Source organism: Candoia aspera, chromosome 5 (assembly GCF_035149785.1).
Source record: "Candoia aspera isolate rCanAsp1 chromosome 5, rCanAsp1.hap2, whole genome shotgun sequence".
NCBI lineage: Eukaryota > Metazoa > Chordata > Lepidosauria > Squamata > Boidae > Candoia > Candoia aspera.
The window spans coordinates 90,555,505-90,582,067 of NC_086157.1; the positions used below are offsets into that span (position 1 = coordinate 90,555,505).

Genomic DNA, 26,563 nt, shown 5'->3' on the forward strand with positions numbered 1-26,563 from the left:
AATAAGGTCTCAATCTCCTCTGGGGTCATGTTTAAGTCATCTGGGGTCAAGTTTGGGGAAGGTCATCTGTAAATGATGACCTTCCCCAACCTTAGCTGGAAAAATGTTGAATTCATTGAAGTTTGATGAGTCATACATTCCAAAACTTGGCATGTAGATTCCCAGGTTCAGAACATCTCCCATTCTCAGGTGGGCATAATGCAGCATCAACAACTCATTTTGGGCTATTAGCCAGCAATTAGCATAATACACAAATGGTGAACATAATGAAAAAATATTCACAGGATCTCTCTTATTTTCCATTTTTGACTGCTAGAAAGAAATATGTGAGTAATCAGATGGAAGGCCGGCTCTTTCTTCTCTTCAATGAAACCTGAATCTGCTGAATTTAGAAGTGGAACTCATTAGCATTATTTAACCCATTAGCTCATGTGTATATGACTTTCTAGTAGGCAGATAGCTGCTTCTCTGTGACAGGAATGGATGTTCTCTACATACCATATCCATTTCAAAATGATACTCCTTTATGATCATTTGCAATCTACCCTTTTCACCAAATAACTCCTGCTATGCTTTCCCAAGTCTGAGAACTCTTGCTGTTAAAAGAGGCTGATTATGCTTCACGTCAAAAATATGTTTGTGTGAGTTTGATAAAAAAGCAGCTGTAAGTGGAATTTGCAAAGAAAAATAATAGAGAGGAAGTAGTCTGTTTCCATTTGTGTATCCGTGTCAAATTACTTGTGTGTGTGTGTATGTATGTGGGGGGAGTACAGTATTTGTGTATATATTAACACAGATACATACACACACATATATACATACACAAATATTTATGGCTTAGTGTATTGTGCAAATACAGCTAATTGTGGTTTATTCATTAAGTTATGGTTAATCAAATTATAGGATGATGTGTAGGCAAGGACTTTGTCTTATTTTTGAAGTTTTATGAAGTAGATTTGTAGTTGCTTTATCTTCTAATTTGGGAACTGAGATTCTGGACAAGCAAGTGACTCTTACTGATGTTGGGTTAGAGAGTATTCAGCCGCCTTAGCCCATGAATTCTCTGCTCTGGGAAAGAAAGAATAGATTCTCTGTAGTTTTTTCTCACATTCATTTTACAAAACCATCTTTTAGACCTATATCTCTAGTTTAATTTTTCAGAGCTATGCCCTGTTTGGAAAAAAAAATGCAGGTTGAAGATAGGCTCATTTGAATACAGGGAGCATAGAAAGTAGAAATTTGTTACCAACGTTTGTTAGAGATTAGTAGCATTTACTTCTAAAATGTTTTGCCTTTACCTTCCTCCCTGCTTTACTTTCCTCCTGAGTCCCCAGGGGTGGCCTTGCTGAGAGACATATAAGGGAAAAAATACCAATGAAACAAAAATAAGTTTGTGTTGTAAAATATTTTTTTTAAAAAGCCATCACACCTATCTGAAAAAACCGTGTTTACAAATATCGAAAAATAAATGCCATATTGCAAGATAGATATGCAATCTTCTTGTTTTCTGTTCATGAAAATATGTGTATTCATTAAAAAAGAAAGAAAGAAAGAAAGGAATCCAGTTCCAATCATGCATACATCTGTGGATTCAAAGATTCTTCGTGAATAACAAATTCATTTCTTTCTCTGCCAGTCTTATTCTCAAAATATCAGAAATGAAATTGTATTATAGGGACACAGTTTTGTACCTTAGATGTTCAAATAAATCTTTGGAGCCAAAACATGTAGGAAAGACATTCTGGCAAACTCATTCTCACATAGTCACAAAAGCAAAGGCTGTTTTAGAGAATCATTTCAATGAGATTATTTGTTCAAATCACAACTGCTACAACAAAGGAAGCTGGAGAAAGAAGAAGCATCCTTCACCTAGATGAAAACTCTTTCAGTGGTTTGGATACCATGTTGCCAAAATGCATTATCTCATGAAAAGAATTCAGTATTTAGAGATGGAACAAAATGAGATCAATGGTAAGAGTCATACTCATTTTTAAAAATAAATCATAGTGGTGATAACATCATTTGGGGGACTGTTATTTACAACAAGAAAGATAGCAACATACATAAGGATATCGCCACATAACTGCATTATATATTATATATAAAATATGACAAGCTCATGATGAAAAGCAGTCACTTGAAAACAAGAAAGCAATTTCTTTCTGATTCTTCTCCACTTGTGTAATGAATAAGACCTCATAGATATATCCCCTTAAAAGATTGAGGAGTGGAGATCTGCAACAAAATACTCCAGAGCATCCCCAATTTCTAACATTCTTTGAAGCTATAGGAAAAGTGGAATTTCTGTCTCCAGAAAATGGACTGTGTTATTTTAATATCTCATAACTCTGAAAATTCAATAGTCATCAGCATTCCAAGTTGGAAACTCACAAGAAATTAGGATTTTTAAAAAATGTTTTTATTTATATTTACTTCTGTCTTCCTTAAGAAAATATACAACTACAATCTTATTTCCCCTCCAAACAGTACCTGGGCTTAAAACTAAAGATGTCAGTCACATGTATCTACCCTGCTTCAATCATAAACACACATTTCATTCTTACGTACCAATGTAAACACATTCTGAATTGCATATCTGCTTATCTCGCATTCTTCACACACCCGTCAGTATATTTATTTCCTTATTAACATTTTCTTTTTTAATTATTCTATTGATATGGCAATAGAATATGTATAAATAAACGTGCATAAGATACAAAATAATATTTAATCTTATTTATTTAGGCTAAATAATGAATTATGTATTTGAACCAAGGCTGTCTGAATTGCTCCTTCTCCCTTTCTGCCTGCCTTTAGCTAGCCACAATCGGTCAACAGGGGTCAGTGACAGGCAGCTGTGAAACTTGCTTATGAAGGGCTCCTTTTACTAGAAAGCACTGTTGACTGGTGAAGAGAGAGACTATTACCATATGCTTGTTTTTGCATGCACAGATGTTATCCAGATGTCAATATATGTTGCAGAATTCTAAGCCCTCAGGCTGAAGCATAATGGCAAAATATTAGCTGCATATTGATGCTGGATCAGGGACTAGCACTAATAAAGTGCTTTAAAAATCCCCCCCTCCTCCACTGGTATTGTTCATGCACTCTATGCTTTTTTTCCTCAAACTGTTCATTGAATATCTCTGTGGTTTTGAGTAATTTTTTAAAAACTTTCTCACATATATACAAAACATTGAATTAACTAGCAATAGTGTTCTTATTATAAATTATTGTGTCCAGTTCTGGGCAACACATCTGAGGAAGGATTGAGACATAGTGGAGCAGGTTCCAAGTAGGACAATAATCAGAAGACTAGAACTAGAAACTCAATTATATGAAGAGAGATGGAAGGAACAGGGTGTATTTAGCCTTAAAAGAAAACTGAGGAGGAATATCATAGCACACTTCAAATACCTGAAAGGATGTGACAGAAGAAGTCAAGACTTCCTCTCCATTCTCCCAGGGTGCAGGACATAGAATAATGGATTCAAATCACAGAGAGATCAATCAAAAAACCTTCCTAACAATGACAACAGTAGAACCATTAACCATTACTGGGCTCCCCATCACTGGATGTGTTCAAGTTGAGGCCAATCAGTCATCTGTCAGGGATACTTTAATTCGTATTCCTGCCCTTATCAGGAGCTTGGACTTGATGACCTAAATAGCCCTTTCTAACTCTTAAACCTATGATTAGGAGAGGAATCTATGATGTGAAAGGGGGAAAAAGTGCTCTTGCTTCTGTTGTAAGTGCTCATTTGTCTCTTCAGCATCTTTATTATAATTAGCATTTATTACTCCAGAATACAGAAAAGGCTGTTGAGGAGTTTTCTTTGGCAATGAAAAAAATATGTCTTTCTACCAAAACAGGTGTTATAGTCGCTTTCTGTTGCACTGCTATTTTGGTCCATGGAATCTGATTCCTATGTTTTACTGCAGACAAATTCTGAAGTCAGAGCGGTTGGGAATGTATATTGACTGGCTGCAAATTGTTTTCCAAGACTGTATTGAACAATCGGATCTAATATTTGGAGAGAGACTCTCCCTTTGTCACAGAATATTATTGAGAATATAAACAGGGAACACTCACTGAACAAGAGAAAGGTGTCAGAATGTTATTGACATGGTCAGATAAAAATGGTTGGGATAGGCAGAAGTACAGTACTTAAAAAAAAAATTCCAAAGGAGTAGAACAGCCTAATGAGAGCAGAGACTGAATTCCCCTGCTGAATTCTCATCCCCATGTCTGTATAGTAGCATTCAAGGAACTTGCAGCTTTGGTTAGAATGACTAAGGCAGTGTTGTAACATCGCCACACAAACTCTACCCCTTTTGGTGTGCATATGTACAACGCCACAGCATTGCTGATATCAGTCTGACCCCCTTCCTTGTCCCCCCCACAGACCCCACTACCTTTGTATTGTTAGAGCCACCAAAATATCATTTTATGCTTGTGCCATAATGGAAAATGTTCTTGGATGTTTTTCGACCAGCCTTCATTCAATTAGATGAAAGAGAATTCTCTTTTAGAATCTCTTTCAAAGAAGAAAATTTCAGGGACATTCTCATAAATTGGAAGATGGTGGTATTTAGCTACAATGTGGCTAATGATGGTGTGTTTAAAGTTTGTACCATAATCTCTCCAGTGGTGTCCCAGGCTTCTCACACTTAAATTAAATCCTAATGGAAGGAATCTTGTGTGAACTCCTCTACTGGTCCTTCTTAGACTGAGAAGTTAGGGCAGCTAGAGAAGCCTCTGAGAGACGTGTAACAGAAGCCATCAAAGCCAGCAGGTGCACGCTTTACCACTTGCAAGAATAAAGTAAGCTCAAAGACCTCACCATCAGGACAAAATTTGGAAATTCTTTGGTACCCTGAAAATAAAGTAGCAAAACAATTCTTATTGCAGAGGAAGAAGAAACAGCATGAGAAATTGCAGAACAGATTTCAGCCCAGCATTCCTATCTCCTTTTGCATTTGACATTGGGGAGTGAGGATATAGGATTGACATATACCTGATTAAATAGAATAAGGTATTTTTATTGTTGCTTCTTTCACCCAGTTCCAATCTGATTCAAAGGCAAATTATATTTGAAGGCTATATTTGGGAAACAGAAGCTGTCACCTTCCTCAGATATCTACAGTCCTTTGCACAAACTTAATTTCAAGCTCTGTTGAAGATCATATTTAGCTCCATTTCTTTACAAAAATGCATCACCTTAATTTCTGAGGCAGATGCATAAAAATGAGAAAGACAGATTTTTGGCTAGGAAGATAGCCTCTTGTTTGGTGCTTAAAATTTTGGGCTAATGTTGTTCCCTTTCTGCCTCTTCCCCCTCTAAAAACCACAGTGGATGTGCAGAATAGCAACTATATCCTTCACATGCTTCAGTGGAGACAGTTAATTTTTTTAAAAAATCAACTTTTAATTCAAAAAGACTGAAATTCATACATAGAGAAGTATCTGTATCCACCCAGAGGCATGAATTTGATATGGAAGGCCATATAATCAATCAATCAATCAATCAATCAAATGATTCTTTTATCATTGGGATCTGGGAGAATGCAAAAGATTAAAATTTCCTGTAAAATAATCCAATTAAGGCTAACTCTTCTTCTTTTAGTTCCTTTTCCTAGTGGAGGTTGGCAACCATCAATGCTATTTGTCTTTTGATATTAATGTCCAAAACAAAGGCTACATTTTGGCCAAACCATGCATGCAGATTTTTCAGCCAAAATACAGTATATATTGTCATCCAGTACTGCATTTCTCTTGAATTTTTCCTCATATAATTAATTGAAGTTGATATTCATTGTTTATCATGTGACCCAACTATTCCAATTTCCTTTTTTTAATGTTATTCATGATTTCCCCATCTTTGCCTATTTTTTTGAAGACCATCTCATTTTGTACCCATTCAACCCATTTCAAAGGCTTCTATTCTCCTGATTGTCATATGGGTCATTGTCCATGCTTCTACTCCATTCAAAAGAACTGGCAAGACATAAATACATATTCTATGAGTGATAATTTATGGATACCAATAAAGAAAGGTTTTGCTTGCAAATTAATATTCAGATATGTTTTGATATTTAATATAGGCTGTATTTGCATAACGGTCTGAATTACAAACTATCAACCCCTTTTTAGCTTAATATACTGGCAAACTCAGCTCAGCTTTATAGTTTGGTGTTATGCAAATCCACTAATATAAATGAGTAAACCATGAATAGGAGAGCCAGTTTAGGAGAGCCAGTTTGGTGTAGTGGTTAAGATACCAGGCTAGAAACATGGAGACTATGAGCTCTAGTCCTGCCTCAGGCACAAAGCCAGTTGGGCTAGTCACTCTCTTTCAGCCCTACGAAGCTGGCAATGTCAAGCCACTTCTGAAATCTTGCCAAGAAAACTGCAGGGACTTGTCCAGGCAGTCACCAGGGGTCAACACTGACTCAAAGGCACCAAAAAAAGAGTAAGTTAACCATGGGAACAGAACCATAGCTAAAAGTTGGAGGATAGGAGAATAGGTTTTTCAGTGTAGAAGGACATCTGGAGAACTGTGGATTAAAATTAAGTGTAAACATTTAACATCTAGGAATTGTACTTTGTATAACATTAATTACAGAGATTCTATTGGTTTCTATTTGGTTTTCCTTGAGAGAAATGTTCTGGGTTTGACATGCACCCATAAAATAAAGATAATTCAAGGTTACAAGTCAGATTAGCAGTGTAACTGCCAAGCAATATTTTTTTTTAAAGAAGAATGCAATGGAGAAGCCCCATGCAATGCTATCATAATACTGTACAGTAATATAATTAGGGCTACAGTATGTAGGGTGCAAAATCAAAATGACCACAAGATGGCAACAAAGAGGCACAGAAAAATCTAAAAAGGTCGTGCCATCTAGCGGTCATCCAATTTTTGCAGCCCTAGTAGAATTCATCATGGAGAAAATCTATGAGGAAAATGATTTGATGGCACAATCAATCAATCATAACTGAATATTTGAAATAATCAGATGAATCAACATTTTTCATTCAAGGCTGAAATACAAATCAGTTAAAATTTAATTGCAAGAGTTATTTCAGATTTTCCCATTCATGTCCAATTTTATTTTATTTTATTTTATTTTATTTTATTTTATTTATTTGATTTCTATAGCCACCCATCTCAGGGAGTAACTCTGGGTGGCTTACAACAATAAAACTATTTAAAAAATTTAAAAATTACAATTAAAACAGTTAAAATATAAAATAAATACAAAATAAATATACATGGCTGCCAAGTGAGCAATGCATGGATGTTAATACAGCCAAGAGATGGGACCATCCACACGCTCGAGGCCCCAGGCCGGGGCACAAAGCCAAGTCTTCACGGCCTTAAGAGAGGCCAACAGGGTCAGGGACATCCTAATTTCTGGAGGGAGGATGTTCCAGAGGGCAGACACTAGGGAAGAGAAGGCACGCCAACCAATACTCCCTGGCTGACGGGACCCGCAGCATACCCAACCTACTAGATTGAATTGGACAGGCAGAAACAACTGAGAGAAGGCGGTCCCTTAGGTAACCCGGCCGCAAGCCATGAAGAGCTTTAAAGGTGACAATCAGCACCCTGAATTGCACCCGGAAGCACACCGGCAACCAATGCAGCTCACATAGCAGTGGTGTTACATGTGTCGAGTACCCGACACCATTTACTATCTGTGCAGCTGCATTCTGCACCAGTTGAAGCTTCCGAATGCTCTTCAAGGGCAGCCCCATGTAAAGCGCATTACAGTAGTCCAGATGGGAGGTCAAAAGGGCATGAGTGACTGTGAGCAAAGCCTCTCAGTCTAGGAATGGGTGCAGCTGGCGCACAACCCGAAGGTGTGCAAAGGCCCTCCTAGCCATGGCTGCCACCTCTTCGAGCAGGAGCCGTGAGTCTACGAGGACCGCCAGATTGTGCACCAGGTCTGTCTGGGGCAGTGCAACTCCATCCAAGACCAAAGGTGGAAAAAACCTTAGCACCGGGAGGCCCACAAACCCAAAGCCACTCAGTCTTGCTTGGGTTGAGTCGAAGCCCATTGCACCCCATCCAGGCCCTTACAGCCTCCAGGCACCGGGTCAGGACATCCACAGCATCACTGAGGCGGTCTGGGGTAGAGATATAAAACTGAGTATCATCAGCATATTGATAGTATCTTACCCCAAACCATTGGATCACCTCCCCCAACGGTCTCATGTAGATGTTAAATAGAAGAGGGGAGAGAACCGAGCCCTGAGGCACCCTACAGAGTAGGGGACATGGGCTGGACCTCTTCCCCCCCGATCAACACCGACTGGAACCAACCCCGGAGGAAGGAGGAGAACCAGCACAACACTGTGCCGCCCACCCCCAACTCCTGAAGCCAGTCCAGAAGGATACCATGATCGATGGTATCGAAGGCCTCTGAGAGGTCAAGAAGAGCAAGGATGGTTGCACTGCCCCCATCCCACTCCCACCAGAGGTCATCTAAGAGTGCGATCAATGCCGTCTCAGTCCCATAACCCGGCCTGAACCCTGACTGAAAAGGGTCCAGATAATCCGCTTCATCCAGGGTCCTCTGCAGCTGCCACGCGACCACTCTCTCCATAACCTTCCCCAAAAAGGGGAGGTTGGACAAAAACTGCTCAGGCTGGTTGGGTCAAGCAATGGCCCCTTGAAGAGAGGACGCACCAGTGCCTCCTTAAGAGCCGGCGGGAGCACCCCCTCTCCCAAAGAGGAATTAACCACCGCCCAGACCCAATCACGTGCCTCTTCCCAGGCAGCCTTGACCAACCAGGAAGGGCACAGATCTAATACAGAAGTGGCAGAACTAGTAGCTGCGAGGGCCTTGTTCACTTCCTCAGGTGCAACGGGATCAAACTCCCCCCAGATAACCATGCCAGACTTTGCCCCCATATCCTCCACTGGCCCCGCCTTAAAGCTGGAGTCCAATGTAGAGCAACTTTATCCTCTAGATGCACAGCATATTCCTCACAGCAACCCTGAAGGTGAAGCTCGGTATTGTTCCCTCCAAGGAGGGACCGAGTCACCCAATTCTTAGACCATTGACTTAAGTGAACAAAAATAAAATAAAATTGCATTGATGTAGGATGCAATAAGAAGCAAGTGGAAGAGGAGAGGGATCAAATGAGAATTCAGTTCCCTGCTCCCAGAAGCCTCTTACAGTCTTGAAAAGTTCTATAACAACTGTACAGTACCCTCACTCTAGTCCTAAAAATAAAGAATTATGTATCTTCTTCATTGGTGAAAAAATACTATTTTGAGGATTGCATAGTTTGTAAAAATTTTGACATACTGTCTCATTCACATTTCCCATTCACTATAAGCCCCACAGATTTTAAAGCAGCTTTCTCTAAAGTGCGTATTTGAAGTTCAGTGGGGTTTACAGTACTTCAACAAAGTCATACTTTGGCTTTACACATACTTTACACATGGTAAGCCATAATGCGGTTTGCTTGGTTTTACCTTGCGGGGATATGGACTTTACCAATTGTTGTTCTACAACCATGTTTAAACAAACCATGGCAACTTGAATCTCTATATATGATGCTATTTATATAACGAAGGAAAAAAGACACGTGTATCTCATTAAAAAAACCCATCTAACGGAAAGCAAAAGTCTGTAACACCACTTTGCATCACATATCTCTCAACACAAACCTCCCTCGGAAAACCCTTATATAAAGCGCTTACTTCCAGTCTCCGATTCCCAGCATACCATGCTTTACTCGGGGAGGCCTAGACGTTGCATTGCATCTTGGTACATGTAGTCCTAAATCCCTCTTTACTGTATTTAAAGTATCATGAAGAGAAAGGGGGCGTGGCTCTACTCCGGCCGCCTCTAGGAAATGCCTCGTGCGCAGTCGTTCCATGGTGGTCAAGTGGGTACCTTCGTTTCCCCGCTTCGCAAGCTCTCCGTCGGCGTGGCTGCTGAGGCGGGTGAGTCTGGGACCAGGAAGGAAAAGTTGGGCTTTACGGGAGTTTCTTCTAGAACTGGAAGAGGGTGGGCTCGGACGGCGAAAGCGATGCCTAATTAGGCTTCCCTCGTAAATTTACCGATTGGACTCGAGCTAGGATGCAGGGAGGGGAGTGTACTGGAGTGTGGGAGAACTGATGGAATTGGTAGCTTAATTCACAAGACAGCCAAAAGCCACACCGCAAAAAGTAGCTAACTTTTTGTACCTCAGGCCTGGATTCCGCCGAAAGCGTTGAGAAAGTTAAGGCACAGACTCTTGCCCCAAAAATTCTTGGGGGAAGTTTCTGAGTTAAATTGACGGGTGATTTTGGGCCGGGGGGGGGAGTATTGTTACGAGGTTTATTATTCTGCTTGGGGAGAGGGGAGCTGCTAAGGCGGTTTTGCCTTCCTCGGCACTGATCGATCACCTTGATAACTCTTGCTTTCCTCTGACTCTCACGTGGTTGCCTTTCCCTGACGAATAAAAGAAAAATTGCTGGAATAATATTATGTATTATTTCCTCTCAGAACCTTCTCCCTCCTCCCTGTTTGTGCATTTAATGTTAGGCAACCCTGCCAGTCTATTGTAGATTATTTTCTGTCAGTTATACCCTCTCCCCAGCCTGCAATTAAATGTTCAAAGACACTTATTCTCCCCCACAACAAATAATAAGACTGAAAAAGTTGTGAAGAAAGGATTTCTGTGAGGAAAACATGGACACAAATGTTCAGCTAATGATAATATTTGAGGGTTTGTTTTTTTTTAGTATATTTCTCTTTCAGATACATTGAACAACATTTTATGGGAATCAGATATAGCAATGAATATGCCATGCTAATCTACTGAGAGGACGTGAGCCTCTCTCTGGTATTTCAAATTACTATTTTGTCAACTTTGGAATCAAGGACCATTTGGCATTAAATGTGTAGAAGAGAGAAGACTACTGGCTAGCAGCAGATTCCAAAACTATGTTCAATTTTTTTATCCTTAGGGAAGAAGCATGTGTTTTCAGATGCATGGGGAAGATAATATAAAGAGCACTAAACTAGATTTATTCTATCCTTATAATTTATATTGCCAAGTTAACATTTGAACCTGAAGCTCAAAATGAGGAACTGCAAAGATTGGAGATGTTTGAGTTAATGTAATCAAAACAGCATCCCCAAAAAGTACTGAAGAAAAATTCTTGAGTAGTAAAAACAGAAAACAGTAAGTATATAAATGAGATTGGTTTACTGGGAAAGCCTGTAGTTCTGCATACAATCTACTCAGAAAATGAGCGGATTTCAAACTAGGAAGTCAGTGAGATTGTGCTGACAGAGTAATAGAAGAAAGTTTGGAGAGAAGGCAGGGAATGAGAGTGAATGAGTAAGAGAAAACTAGGGAACATACAAGAATGGCATAGGATGAGGTGCAGAGATGCGTGTGTGTTTTAAGGCATTTCTCCAAATAATTTTAAAAAACTATCTTTTGCAGAATGCCTTAGAATTGCCAGTCTCAGTAAGAACAACTATAGGAATTCTTGTAATATTTTAGCATTCATTAATACCAGGTACACATAACTATTTTGGTATATAATTCTCTTATGATAACATTGAGTAAATTCTTGGGTGAGATGCAGAGATTTGAATTGAATTGAATTGATTATAAGGCATCACCTGATACTTGCGGGAGGGCAGAGGTTGAAATGGAAAACACAGGGTTGAGGAAGAGAATACATTAGAATGGAGTATTTAGAAAGAAATCAGATGTTGCTGGTTGGATTTCTGGGCTGAGGGTGCTCCATATAATATTTTATGTAAAAACTCTACTGGTGTATTTATCTTTTAAAATAGGAACTTTTAAAATAGTAATTGGAAATAAACTTAATTGGTTGTAGACCTATACCATCATTTCATTTAGTCTATGGAAGTTTGCATTTAAACCATATCAGAACTGCTTTAAATTAAAGTATCAGCTTGTATAAACTTCTTATCCTTGCAAGAGAATGAAAATGGACTGAATTAATAGTATCTGAACTAAAAAAGTTTGACCACTTGGTTGCTTTCATATCAGCAGTAAGTTTAAGTTGATACATTTATATTAAACATATTGCTGATTTTTGTATTACTTTTTCCCTTGAGGGAGTCCAGAGCAATATACCAAAAAAGCAACAATAAACTTCTATTTTAAAATAAAAGAATAAAAACAATGAATACATCAGCTAACATTTCTTTAAAAGGCAATCTGACTAGAGATTCAGTTCACCAATTGGATTTACAAGGATCTTTTGTTTTTACCTTTTTCCTGTCCATCTGGACAGACCATCTAATCTTGATGGGCAGCATTTCTTTATGGCCCGAGGCAGAGATCTTTTGCAGGCATATTAAGATCTTTTAACAGAAGACTCCAGGGACAACCTAGGACCACCTAATACAGGTTGGATCTATTGTCTAGTTTAAATTAATGTACTTGAAATACTATTACATATAATTGGAAGAGTTAGTTGTAATTAAGCTTATATCATTAGCACATTTTTATTACTTTTCCCATATTAATTGCAGATTGAATAATGGAAGAATGGATTCACCAAAGATGGTTAAAATATAAAACATTTGATCTAGAATACCCTGTGAGTTGCAAGAAATCATGCTGAGAATCTAGAATACTTCCCAAAAATGAAAATCTCCGTACTCCGTTACTTCAAAGAGTCATTTACTGAAGCTTTAACTACTGTACCTGTGAAGTTAAAACACTGGAATGTCCTGAAGAACTAAATAAGAATTAAATTCTTTATGAAGAAAATGAATCTTTCTCGAACTGAAAATCCTTGCTTTCTGCTTCTCTTGGTAATCTTTCAAGTTATATTCATCTTGATACTTTACCGAGGCAGCAGTTCAGTTTTATTTCAGGGTTATTTAGAAGTACCCAAGTCATTGGACTATTCAAAATCAAAGGATGTCTATATAAATCTTAGTTTGTTTACTCCTGCTCCTGATAAGGCCACTATGCAGACTTGTACACCACAGTCAGACATAATTGGTATGTATAAAATGATTTGCACAATACAGGTTAAGGTTTTTTTTCTGTTTCATTATTAATAAGCTGATCTGGGTCAGTGTAGCCTCATAATTTGAATACCATTTGAAAACTATACATGAAGGTTATTTTTGTTTTCCGTGACAACTCCTGCCTATCAGTGGAGATTAGAAGAGTTCCAAGTTGTACAAAATCCTAAGACGTAATAGACAATTATTCTATGGATCCCTCATCCTGGTCATTTTCTGGAGGTAGTTTGCAGAGCATGTTGTTGTGAATATGACTACTACTATGCATTAATAGCTGATGTTACTGTTGCTGCAAGGTACGTCAAAATTATACAAACTAGTTTTGCAAAATGACGAGTTTATTCATTTGACTAGGCTTATATGTCATTCCAATCATGCCTGATCCTGGGTGGCTTTCAAATATTCCCAAACAGTAATAAGATTAAAACTAAAACATAATAACAGTATAATGTAGTAGAATAACAATGTAAGTTGCTTTCCCTTCCCATTTCTGCCAAAATGGTGAGTACAAAACTAAGAAGTCTTTTTATTGTGGTATAAAAAATGCAAATTTTGGGGAGGGGAGTCAATAATGCAGTGTTTTACTTACACTAATGCATCAGGGAGAGAACTGGATGAATACTTCTGTGGTCTACATTTTTATTTTGATTTCAATAGTTGTCTATAGTTTGCTGTTTTGTCTAAATGCAAAGTAGAGATATTAATATGGTAGGGTAAAGTAGGAGGCAAGGAAACTGTGATATAATATATCCTCTACTCTATTTTACAAAGCTTGTCCAACTCATTTTGATCAGCAGTTAACACATGTGCCAACCAGGCCAACTACTGCTTCCTGAATTTTATTCTTGTTTGAAAGCATACATTTCAATGACTATGAATTTCCAATCCAAAATCCAAGAAATGTAATATGACTTGATCTGAATGGTTTAGTTGGAATGAGAGATTGTATTCTTTGTATTTATATGCATTATGATTTCACTGACCTAGAAAGATGTATACACCTTACAACTCTTAATTATTTAAACGCAAGTTAAAATCTGATTCCATAATTCTATTCTACTTTAAAGAAATATAGATTAAAAATGATAGAACTGAAAATCCACATACATTTTGTACGAAAGCTGTTGACTAACTTTTTTTTGAGTATCTATGCAGATTTTCTTATAGTAAAAATCATGTCAGTGGGACATGGGTTAGTGTTTAAAAGAATAAGGGTTTGCACTTTTTTACCATCTCCCTTTTCTGATGTGACTAAGAGACTTCAGAAAATCTTTCATTTTATATTAACTGCTGCTTGGCATAATGTTCTAACCTAGACAAATTGCTGTTATTCACTAAAAGAAGTCAAATTGTATTCTCTGATGCTGGCTTACTTGAGTAACTCATACTTAAGCAGAAATTTTCAGAGCTATGCTGAAGGGTAGGAGTGTGGAAGCCCAAGGTTCACATGGGCTCCTTGTTGTAATGCTAAAACATTTAAAGAAATATCCAAACGTAGCCAGTATTTTCCATGTGAGTTCATTTAGAAATACTGTCTAGAGATTAAATAGTCAAAATCACCTGTTTTTTTCAGAAGTGCTAATTTTAAAATTTGCACAAGTTTTTAATAATTTTCTTTCTCATTTGCTAACCCATATTTTATACAGTTGGATTCTTAAGTATCACCTTTGATACACTACACAGTGAAAGAACAATTATCCGCAAAAATCCGTATGTCCGCTCAGGTGGCTGCTATAGCCCACCTCATTGTCTAGCCCGTTACAAAACTGCTATCATTGTACCATGCAGAAATTGTGAGAAGCAGTTGCACCACTTTCTTTATTACCTTCATCCCTTTCTCCAACGTCAGCAGCTTAGCTACTGTATCTACTTGATTCATCAGGTAAGCCAAACTATTAAACAAGTCTCTAGTTGAGCACAGATGGTATCTGATACTGGAAATAGTTACATGTAGTTCTTTTGACTATCTCAGCAGGCCTAGACAGGCCTTCCTCAACTTTGTATTCTGGGTCAATGTTATTTGGGAATTCTGAGAAGCCCAAACATATCTGGAAGTGAAGGCTGCCTTAAAGTCCTCATAAAGGCAGAAACTGCTCTATTTGCTATAGAGAAAAGATGAGATGTCAAGAGTGTTAACGCTTCCCAAAATGCACATGGTTCCTATTCCAATAAATTAATCAGCTTCTATGCCAGTCTGGGAAAAACTATGATTACAATCTTACCCAAATCATTGTATTGATCCTTTGAAATAATGTTCCATTCATATTTTCTGTTAATGTGTAATTTGTTGGAAATGATTAGAAACCACAGGAGAATATTGAAGAGAAGAGCCCATTTGGAGTCTGTTAATTTTAGGGCATTTGGGGGAGTGCCTAATTGAAAATCAAACTTGTACATTAGATATATTGAATCAAACGTGATAATTCTGTATATTACTAAGGAATCTAATTCAATTTCATGCATAGCTTTAGTGCAGTACTAGATCTGAAATCCAGATGGCCCCCCTCTGCTGTTTAGAAGAGCCATGAAGACCTGGCTCTTCACTCACACATTCAGCGAGGGAGAGTGAGACCCCTCATTTTATCGTGCTTGCCATCTTTTAAAAATTTTTAAAAATATTTTATTGTAATTTCTTTGATTGTTGTGAGCCGTCCAGAGTCATCAAGAGTCAGGTGGCATACAAGTTTAATACGTTACTATTAACATGAAATCACAGCTGGCAGTTCTTTAGCTGGTGGCCTTCATTCGCGTCAAGTTCATCATCATCATCATCATCATTATTCCTGAAGATACTGGGAATCTTGTCTGAGTATTTGATGATTGCCCCTTCATTGTCTCAAACTGTGTGCCCTTTGCTGCATTTGTGAACTTGCATTACCACTTATTTTCCTTCCTGTTCCTATTTTATCTGCTCATTGTTCAGCCCCTTTATCTCGCATCTGAAAGAGTCTGGTAGAGTGCTTGTAGTGAAGTGAGCTGCAGCTTGTGAAAGCTTATACACTTTAATGAAATTGTTAGTCAGAAAAAGTGCTACTAGACACCTCCTGATTTTTTGCTACCTTAGATTAACACAGGTCTCCTACTTTGTCTCTCATCCCTAGCTTTTTTCCCAATGTTCAGCCTGTTTGTTAATCCCAGCTAAACTGTTAATTTAATCTTTTATGAGCATGGGACTACAAATTATCCAGTTTTCACAACAGCTGATCACCCAATACCAACACAACAGCTCAATCATATCAGAAGCTTGTTGTAAAAGCAGTACGATATAGAGAATATGAACAGTCATTGTTGTCTGTTCAACTTCAGTGTTATGTTACTTGATTGAGTGGCATGTTTTCTTTCCAGGCTGGAAGTGGTCCGTTTAACAGAGCAAAGCTCCTTAATGTTGGCGTCCGTGAGGCCCTGAAAGATAATGATTGGGACTGTCTGCTTCTACATAATGTGGATCTTGTTCCAGAAAATGATTATAATCTTTATGTCTGTGATGAATATTATCCCAAACACCTGTCCACTGCTATTGACAAGTTAAATTACCGGTAATATCTGAGAGTATGATAGTAAATATCTTCATTTATTAAGGAACTGTGTGTTTTGTGAAATAAAATAATCTGGGCAAACATGGTTTACTAAATATATTTACTAGTTCAGTATTTGGGTAATGTACAATGAAAATATGTACATAGATTTGATATGTACTCACTTTTTATTAATGCCAGAACCTTTTTGTGTTCAGTCCAGGACATTTATTCTCATTTGGATTGAATCTATCCATTTTTCCTAATAACATTTTAAGTATATAAGAATTATACTTAAGCATGACAGCCCATAGGTATCTTATTTTTAAAAAGTTACTCCATGAGCACATTTTACTTGAAACTCAATGATTTTCAGAAATCATAGCCACTTTCTAATTTGTGATACGGGTAAATTTAGATGCTGAAATACTTTCCCAATTGAATCTTAAACTTTGATAACTAAATTTGATTATTCAGAAGTCAACCCTATATATCTAAAAGGATTTATATCTAATTATTCCTGAATTATATATAGGGTTTGCTTTTAAATGTATTGAAGTTCTAAAGTTTCCATACATAATTCTATCACAATTTAATTATTGCAGACCTACCTTTCCTCTTTGGGTTCTGGGTCTCTCCTGTTGTATTGTCTTAACTACAACAGCCCTGTAAAGTAGATCTGGCTTAGGGTGGTAACTGACCTGAAGTCACCTGGTAAGGATTTAAACATGTGTTTCTCTGGCCCTGGTTCAGAATTTTAACTGCTATAGCACATTGTTGTACAAAATAGAAATGAACATAGGAAAGTCAAACAGCCTCAACAGTGGAATTCACATTAATGCAATATATTGTACATGGATGGGAGGAAAGAAAAAAACATCGTATCTAAATGCATTTGCTTATATGGTGAATCCATGTGATCTCTGCTTATAAAACCACTTATAAATTACCTTAAATTTATTTTTTCTGTATAGCCTGCCATATTCATCCTTTTTTGGTGGTGTTACTGCTTTGACCCCAGACCACTACATGAAGATAAATGGGTTTCCAAACACATACTGGGAGCGTCTTGGTGAAGATGATGACATTGCAAAAAGGTACTATTTATTGAAAATTTACAATATGTTCAAGCATTAAAAGTCTTAAGCAAGACAAATGTTGTGGGCATTAAACAAAAGCAACAAAAGAGACCCCTTTTCATCAGCTGTTGATAATGAATACTTATGTATGCAGAAGCTATCCCACAATCAGACAATGCCATTTACACCTCTTCCCAAAACATTGTTTGAAGAAAAATGAAGCTAAGGCCAAAGATTATATTCTGTACTTGCAACATATTAGAGACACTAGCATTATATAATATATAAATATAACTACGTTATGTATCAGTTATGGCAAAGTACAAAATTTTATATAAGTTCTTGCGCAAATATTTGTGGGATGATGCTACTGTTTTTTCTTTTTTTCACTTCTGATTTTTGGATCCAACTCCGAGTGCTAACACATTTCCATTGAATTGAAACTATAGGGGCTGGTATTACAGAAAAAATATATTGTCTCCAGAAATTGATCAGCTAGAGGTTAATTGATTTTAAGGTTGAAATGCATCTGAGTATCATCACATATTACTGTCTTGCTTATCTTAGCATCTTTTTTAGCTAACTTCCTAATTCCATATCAGATAGATTATAACAGACTAGTAAATAGCTATTCAGTTGGAACTGTGTAAGAATTACTTCTAGTTTACTAGGAAATTATTGGAATTCTTAAACAGCTTTTGCTTGTTTTCCCAAAACACTCATTTGTATTCCAAACCCTTTGTGTCTGTGTGTTTTTAACCAACCATTAGTTAAATAAGCTTAACCAAGCCATGTTGGTATTTCATCAGCAAGCTTTTCCTTATGTATTGCAGTATACATTTTGAAAAACTAGTTTCAGTGCCAAATTCTAAGATTCTCCTGATTTTATCACAGTCCATACTCTAAATTACAAGGTAGATACTGTGCTACTTTAATTCTATAGGCTCATAGTACAATAACCTCTCTTAGTGACAGGGAATTACACGCTGAATCTCTCAACTACGATTTTTAACTGAAGAAAGTTTTTTAAGTCTAATTTAAGAGCTTCTCCAAATTGGGATCAATAAATCTGGAATTTCCAAGACTGGTTACAATCCAGTATATAGAAATGCTTAATTTTGTTGTGGTAGTAAGCACTTAAGTCCTTGGAGAATTTTAAATCATGCAAATGATTTGACTTCCCTCCTGCATGTCATACAGCCACATACCTAAAACTAAAACATTCTCCCCTTGCTTCTTAATATTTTGGGACAAGCACAATTTTAGCAAATGCTTCTCAGAAGTTAGTAGGCTGTATTTTGTCATTCCTCCGTGCCTTTCAGAAGAAACTGCAATCCTAGCATAATTCTAGCAAGCATATTCTGACATTCCTGCTGTATACCAGCTACTGCCAAGTTATTTATTTTTATTTATTTATCACATTTCTTCACTGCCCATCTCGGCAAGCAACTCTCATTATGCCTGTCATAATATTTTCATTATTATTAATCAGTTTTGAGGATTATTAGATTCTAAGCAGATCTAATACTTGTCCACTCAGTATTTTAACTACTTTTCGTAGTATATCAAATTGTTTTGCCTCTACTAGTTCACAATTTGTGATTTAGATTGTCATCTAATGGAATTAAAATATGCACTGTATAAGTAGGTTAACAAATCAAGTAACAGAGAGAAGGCCACTGAAGGTTTGCTGCGTTTTATTTCAGATGACTGCTTTAGACCATTTCTCAAAATAATAAAAACCACAATATCTTCCAAAGCCTTTGAAGAAGGCCTCAGAATGGCTAGTCTCAGTAAGAGCTTTATGACCAAGGAATATTAACTGTGATTAATACCAGACATCATAAGTATTTTGGTATATCATTTTCTTATAATAATGTGGAGTAAAACAATGGGATGATTTCAAATTCAAAAAGCTTGATATAGGTACCCTGACAAAATTCTTGACCACATCTGCTATAGCAGTCACAGCACCCCCATACCACAAGGCAATTAAAGCTTTGGGCTGCAACCAACTATTGTTTTCTAAGGATGTTTGTGGGACCAACTTAGGCCCAAAAACTATGTTGGAAATAAAGACTATACTGGAGACTAGGCCTTAAAAACATTTTTTTTTTAAAGCAAAGTTAAATTAGGGCAGGGGCATAGCAAGCACCAAGGAACATGTTGGTGAACACAATACATGTTAACAATCTGAAAGGATATCCTCATGAAATTTCTCTGCTAAAACACACTGTGACTGAGTTTTTTTCCTGCCATACATTGCATGACTTTTTACCCCGAGAGCTACATTTTGAGTTCTATTCACAGGACTTCTATATTCTTTAATTGCAGTCCTTTGCACCCTTTCCTTCATCTAAACTGGGAAAGTCAAGCTCCATGACAAATTGGCCAACATCACCACAGAAAGTAAGAATTTGTACACACTGGATTACAGCCGAAGTATTGGTGATACACTCCTGTATTATAAGTCCATCTATTTTCCATCTTTAATAAACATTCTACCAAGCTATGTAAGAAATCATTTATTAGCTTTAGTTTTTCATCCTTTATGTATCATTCCATTTTTCCTTTCAAAATCAACTAACCTTTGTCTTTGAAACATTAATTTTCAGATCCATATTCCTTTTTGCATCCTATAACCTGATGTTTACTGCAAATCATTTGGATTCTCATCTTATGGCATCATCTGTAAACAAAAGAACACATACTGTATACTCACATCCCCGCCGCCGCAAATGTTCCATATACATTTTTCCATAAATACGTAAACGACCAAGGGGACATTGTACAAGCTTCTCTGACTTTCTGCTCAATGTTTATATTCACAAATTTATATTCACACATGCTTTACTTGCATCATACACAACTCTTACCTCATTTAGCCACCAAACTTTAACTTCATACTCATGAAAAACCTCCCATAATTCAGATCTACTAGTTTTATCATATTTCTAAAACTAACAAACATACAATAAGCTTTCTTTCTCACATTCATATGTATCTTAGTGACCTGCTGAAGGCACAATTATCTTCTGTATACTTCCTGGCACTACACTTCCCAAATTTTGCATTTTACTTCTCATACCATCCCAGCCAAAACTTACCACCTTCCAAGATGAACTTAAGAACTAGTCTTACTTGTAGTTTTTGCAGTCCCTTTTGCAAAATTTCCCTTTGTACAGGGGAAAATTAACAGCATTCTTTCAATTACCTACAGCAGGGTTTCTCAACCAGGGTTCCGTGGAGCCCTAGGGTCCTGTGAGAGGTCACTAGGGGTTCCCTGGGAGATCACAATTTATTTAAAAAATTATTTCACATTCGGGCAACTTCACATTAAAGAGAAGTTTCATTCTTTATTTTCAGTTTAAGAACATATACAGGTTTTCGAAATACTCATTCCAGTAGTCACTCACTTCAGTTTCATCCCTTATCTTTTTATCATTTTTATTCGAAATTCTGTTTGTCCTGCTTGGGGAGCCTTACTTAGCCTTCTTCCTCCACTTCTAAAACTGTTCCATTTCCATCAAAATTGCTCTATGTTTTCTCTGCTTGTTTTAATCTTAACCATTCCTTGCTCTGACTACATTATTTCGCTTTTTTTGTCTATGCATAGTACATGGTATCTTTCTCATGTCCTTATTTTTTGCATCAGTCAATATCTTGGATCCATTTTTTCTCATCCACAGCTTGTTTTTTTCACTTTCACTCTACCAAGCATCCTTTTTCATACTTCTCTTTAGTTTCCATAGCGCTGGGTTCCAAATAGCTTCCACATCCTCTTTATGTACACTTGCCATTCATTCTGCTGAAAATAATTTATCTTGCAATGTTTTTTCACATAGGACTTTTCCCGTAGTTGTTTTACTGTTTTACTTGGACTCCAATTTTTTCACTACTTTTCTTGAATTTCCATTTTTTCTTAAGAACTACTTTTGATACTACCAAATAATTTGCCCTCATCATTTTTATATCCACAAATTATCTGTTTTTCCTCATGAAAAATCAAATCAATTGTGCTTTCATATTTACATTAATCGCCTTGCCATGTATACATATGAATAGGTAGATTCTTTAAAACAGACTTTTCCCCCCATAGTTATCCTCCTCATTCCTTCTTGGTTCTCTGAATGACACAATTACCATTTTTTTGTACTCTCTCCTCTCATTCTCACCCATTCACTGTTGTCACCTAGCAAAATAGATTTCTGATGTACATTTTAGCCCTGTATTTATAATTAAAAGAATACTTTCATTTCCTTGTACATATTCATCATCTCTACTCCACAAGATCACACCATCCTCAGATCTATTACATCCTTAGTTTTACAGACCTACAACATAATTATTTTAATTCATTTTTTTAAGATTTCTCGATCTTCCATGTGTCATGTTCGTCACTGAATGGGCCCAAACATATTGAGCTTGATTGCTCAACAAGTATGAGCTCAAATGGAAAGATTCGGCATTACCCACTATGGAAGAATGGTTGGTGAAATTAACAGAACTTGCTGAAATGGACAAACTGACTTCTTTGATTAGAGAAATGTCATTATTGGCATTCATCAGTGACTGGAAACCCCTTAGGACTTTTGCGTAAGAAAGAAAATAATTTGTGACTTACGGTTTTGATGATTAGTAAGAATTGGTGATAAAAAGAAGGGAATTAGGAAATCTTAGAGCAAGAGGTTTGATTAGAATTGTATGTGTAACTGCCAAGAGGAAGATCGGAAGCCACTTTTTATTTATTTTTATTTATATTTATATATATATATATATATATATATATATATATACACACACATATATACACATACATACATACATATACACACACGTTTTTTTTGTTTTTATATCTTTTCTGTCTTTTTTTTCTTCACATTTACTATTTTTTTTCTTTCTTCGTATTATGTATGTAAAATCTTTTAATAAAAACTATTTAAAAAAAGTATGAGCTGAACAAGGGTTTTGTACTACAGACAAGATGTAGACTAGATTACCATCCTTAGTCTTATCCATACTACAGGGAACATTCCTTGACAGTCAGTTTGGGCACATTTTATTATTTCATTCAAAAGATCCTGCTTGCTCAGATAAAATGCAGGATGTGCTCCTTTATTTTAAATCTTTTAAATCTTCCATGATAGGAGTGGGGTTTCTACTGATGGAAATGGAAACCCACATGAAACCCAGTTGCAGCAAAGAATTTCTACTCAAAGACTGCTCTAAAATGAAAGTGATCAACGCTGTAAGGAATACTTAATAATTGTTTCTGCAAAACATATTCTGTAGGCAGGCTATTTAATCTTGAATTTTATTTACTTTCAACTTTGTCTCTGTGGCAGAAAACTTTTTAGCCAGAAAGGGCAGAAACTGTATTTACTGTCTTAGAAAGTAGTTGCCATACCTTTTTCAATTGTCATTTGTTTTCTTGAGGAAAGTCTGTTCTGAAATGATTTTTCCTACCACGTTTTATTTCGAAAAGGATCCATATAGTCGGAATGAAAATAACTCGGGTTCCTTTTCGTGTTGGACGTTACAAAATGATGGATTATGGACAAGCAACTAGCCCTTTACTGAACCTGGAAAGGTGATTGCATTTATTTTTGTTTTGTTTGCTGGTCAAGTTCAATCACAATTTTCTCCCCTGTATGTGAAGGATAGTTCACATATAACACTGCAGATCAGATTCCTATCTGCCACATACCTATCTTAAATCAAAGTGTGACTGTTTTATGCCGTTGGTCCAGAACACAGTGGCACACATGCTCAGTAGTCAGTCATGATCCTACTACACTGCATCAGTGCTGCAGGAGCTGCTCTGGTTATCAGTAAATTTATCAGTACAGTGCAGGATGGTTACTACAGGTAGTCCTTGCTTAGTGACCATAATTGGGACCAGCAACTCCATTGTTAAGCAACATGGTCACTAAGCAAAACATCACATGACCACAATGGGCTTATGACCTCACTTACACTATGGTCATAAAGTGAATCACCATGGTCATTAAGCGAGACATCACGTGACTGCAACTTGCAATTTTACTGCAGGCTTTTCCATTGATTCTGCTCATCAGAAGCCAGCTGTGAAGTACTTGAATGGCGATCACATGACTGCTGGGACACTGGGACAATCGTAAATGCGAGAATTGGTTGTAAAGTTACTTTTACAGCACTTCGAACAGTTGCTAAACAGGGCAGTCATTAAGCAAGATCTACTTGTACCTGTGAAGTCCCAAATGGCTCTGAGTATCTTAGAAACCACCTTTCCCCAATACTTTCTGCCCATACTCACTGAAAAACTAGGGAGGGCCAGCTAAGAGTCCCCATCTACCAGGAAGTTCAACAAGAATGGGCCTGATGAAAGGTGTTCTCTGTAGCAATTCCCATCCTTTGGAATAGCTTGCCCTCTCAGACAAGGATGACCCCCACCTTCATGGCCTTCCAGAAGCAGGTGAAAACATGGTTCTTCTGGAAGGCCTTCAGAAATTAATTTTAAACAGCAATGTTATATTCAATAAATGTTAACCTATTTTTGATATTTCAATTAAATTAAAACAATATAATTAATTAAAATAGTAATATAATTGACTTGTATGTAAGTTCTGTAGGCCACATAAGCTCCTTTTGGTTTTAGGCAACGGCTGAAACCGAATGACATGAATGAATGATGAAGCCTTTGGCAATGCTGAATATTTTTAACTAATATTAGCAGACGAGCAAATGTTTTTAAGTACACTATCAGTAAAATGTATCTTAGAAGTTCTGGAACTGTGGCTTTCAGCCTTATTGGAACTGCTAAAAAGAAGTGCAATGGTGCTTAGAAATTGCATCATCCGACCTAGAAACTCTTTTCCATCTTATTTGTCATAAACTGCTTATTACTGGAAGATAATCTATAGAACCTATGTTCGCATGTCAAAAACGGTTTCCAACATTCAAAAGTAAACATTCTGTTAAAGGCAAAAGTACGCAAAACACCAATCACATGGTTTAAAGTAAACTGTTATAGCCAATTTAGTTAGAGAAGGCTGGCTTAACCCCTCCTCCCACCCACCACCGTCTCAAAGTGTGTGGCCACTGTACAGTACTTGGTGTTTGGCATGATAAATTTCAGCATGGGAGCATGTTCCCAGTTCAAGTTGCATCCACAATGTCTGTCGGGATAAGAATTTTTCATCCAAAGCAGGTTCCTCTGGCTATAATTTACTTTTTTTTAATTAGCCCAAATTGCTGTATATGATTGGGGTATCACCTAGTTTACTTCTTAAACTCTGACAGTGGATTTTTGCATAATGGATGTTCTGTTTGTGAAGAACTTGACTTAAGTCTTTAATAATACCCTTTTTTCCTCTTACAAGAATCCTTCCTCTTGAAAACCTTACATTAAAAAGAATTCCCTTTTGCCTATTCTTGTTTTGTAATACAAGAAACAAATTCCTTGTGTCTTTCTAAAAGGTTAGTAATGAAACACTGTTTGATTTGCATATCTATGCAAAATATTCCTGGCTTATCTAAGCTTGCTTTCCCTAGGCCTGCTGAATTGCGTACTTCCCAAACATGGAAAGATGATGGAACAAATTCCCTTGTCTTCGAGCTCTGGGAAAAGAAGAAAAAACATCTTTATACTTACATTATAGTAGACATTGGAGATATACCAGCGCTACCATCTCCAAGCAAAAGAGAAAGGAACAACATTTGACTTTGGTATCATCTGAAGCTTTCAAATCTTGGAGCTATTTACAAACTAAACTCACCAGGAAAGCAAGGAGGGAAAAGGCATTTAAGAGTACATTCCTTCAGAGTGCATTTGACCAAATAAAGCAGCAGCCTAATACAGGGTACTGAAGAAGCCATGTCTGGGGTTGTGTGGTTTCTCCTCGTTGACATTAGCAACACAGACAATACATACCCTGTCTTGTTCTGCAGTAAACACTTAGGAGCTAGAAAGTGGCAGTAGTTCTGCTATAGGACTTGCCAAGTACCAGCAACTGATTACCCTATAAACAATTGCAACATATCCACTGAACCCTGTGCGCTCTTTTCTAACTGGCACAAGTCTGCATAGCAAACGTTCATCCAAAAAACGTTACATTAATGTGGATATTTGTTATTACTACTGTTTTTAGTAATTATCTGAATACAAATTTGGAGTTTACCTACAGATCTCCTTTTGAAAGGTTCTTCACTAGAAATTCAGTTTTCTATACCCATATTTTAAGACAGCTATTTTAAATTATACTTCAAGAGTGTTACTTTTAAAATAGCATTTTAGCGAATTTTAATAAACATTAATTAATAGCATTAGTAAATATTTATCTTATGTAAGTATTCAGATGAACTGATTGCCTGCTTTTCTAGTCAACACGTTTCACTGGGGTCTCATGTTATTTAGAAGAGTTTGATGTTTGCAGAGATTCAAACTGATGAGATAGAGCAGCTGTTTATGTATTTGCCATATTGTAAATCTGGAAGTGAATGGATGTGGAGACTTACCCTGTGCTATATCCCACATATACAGCTCACTGAATCATCACAGCAGACTTCCTATGGAAAGGCAGAGTAGTAAATCTAAATATTTAAGCAAGACTGCTGTTTGTTAAAAGCAACAAAGCACCAATCTTGAATCTATTCCCCTCTGCCCATTTGTAAATCAGTGGGGAAAATAAGCAGAGTTGTTTGCCTTGCACATCTATGATGTGGCTTACTGGTAGCCACCTTGAAAATAAATCATTTCACTTTGAATAGCTATAACAATTTATTTTCCTGGTTCATGTTTTTTTAAATAATATTGAAGTTTTACATTTCTCCACAGGACTGCCTGTATATTTAGTACTAAGATTTTAAATTCATTAGCTACACTAATAATCTCCAACTTTCTTCGCCCTCCTGAAGCAGCAGCACTGTATTTTCAGACCTTCCTGGATTCTTACCTTGCAA

At 36.9% G+C, this 26,563-nt stretch overlaps 1 protein-coding gene across 2 annotated transcripts; it reads left to right on the top strand.

The window, feature by feature from the left end:
* The first annotated feature begins 9,878 nt into the window (after nt 1–9,878).
* On the top strand, nt 9,879–26,353 carry LOC134499122 (beta-1,4-galactosyltransferase 3-like). Of its 2 annotated transcripts, XM_063305685.1 has the most exons (8): nt 9,892–9,965; nt 10,974–11,191; nt 12,526–13,003; nt 14,676–14,911; nt 16,375–16,565; nt 17,519–17,641; nt 23,109–23,213; nt 25,157–26,353. In XM_063305685.1, exons 3-8 carry the CDS (start codon nt 12,757–12,759, stop codon nt 25,323–25,325), a joined length of 1,071 nt encoding a protein of 356 aa, XP_063161755.1. In that variant the 5' UTR covers nt 9,892–9,965; nt 10,974–11,191; nt 12,526–12,756; the 3' UTR covers nt 25,326–26,353. The 2 variants fall into 2 exon arrangements, with proteins under 2 accessions (XP_063161754.1, XP_063161755.1); XM_063305684.1 differs by lacking the exon at nt 10,974–11,191 and having other exon boundaries at nt 9,879–9,965.
* The last annotated feature ends 210 nt before the right edge of the window (nt 26,354–26,563 follow it).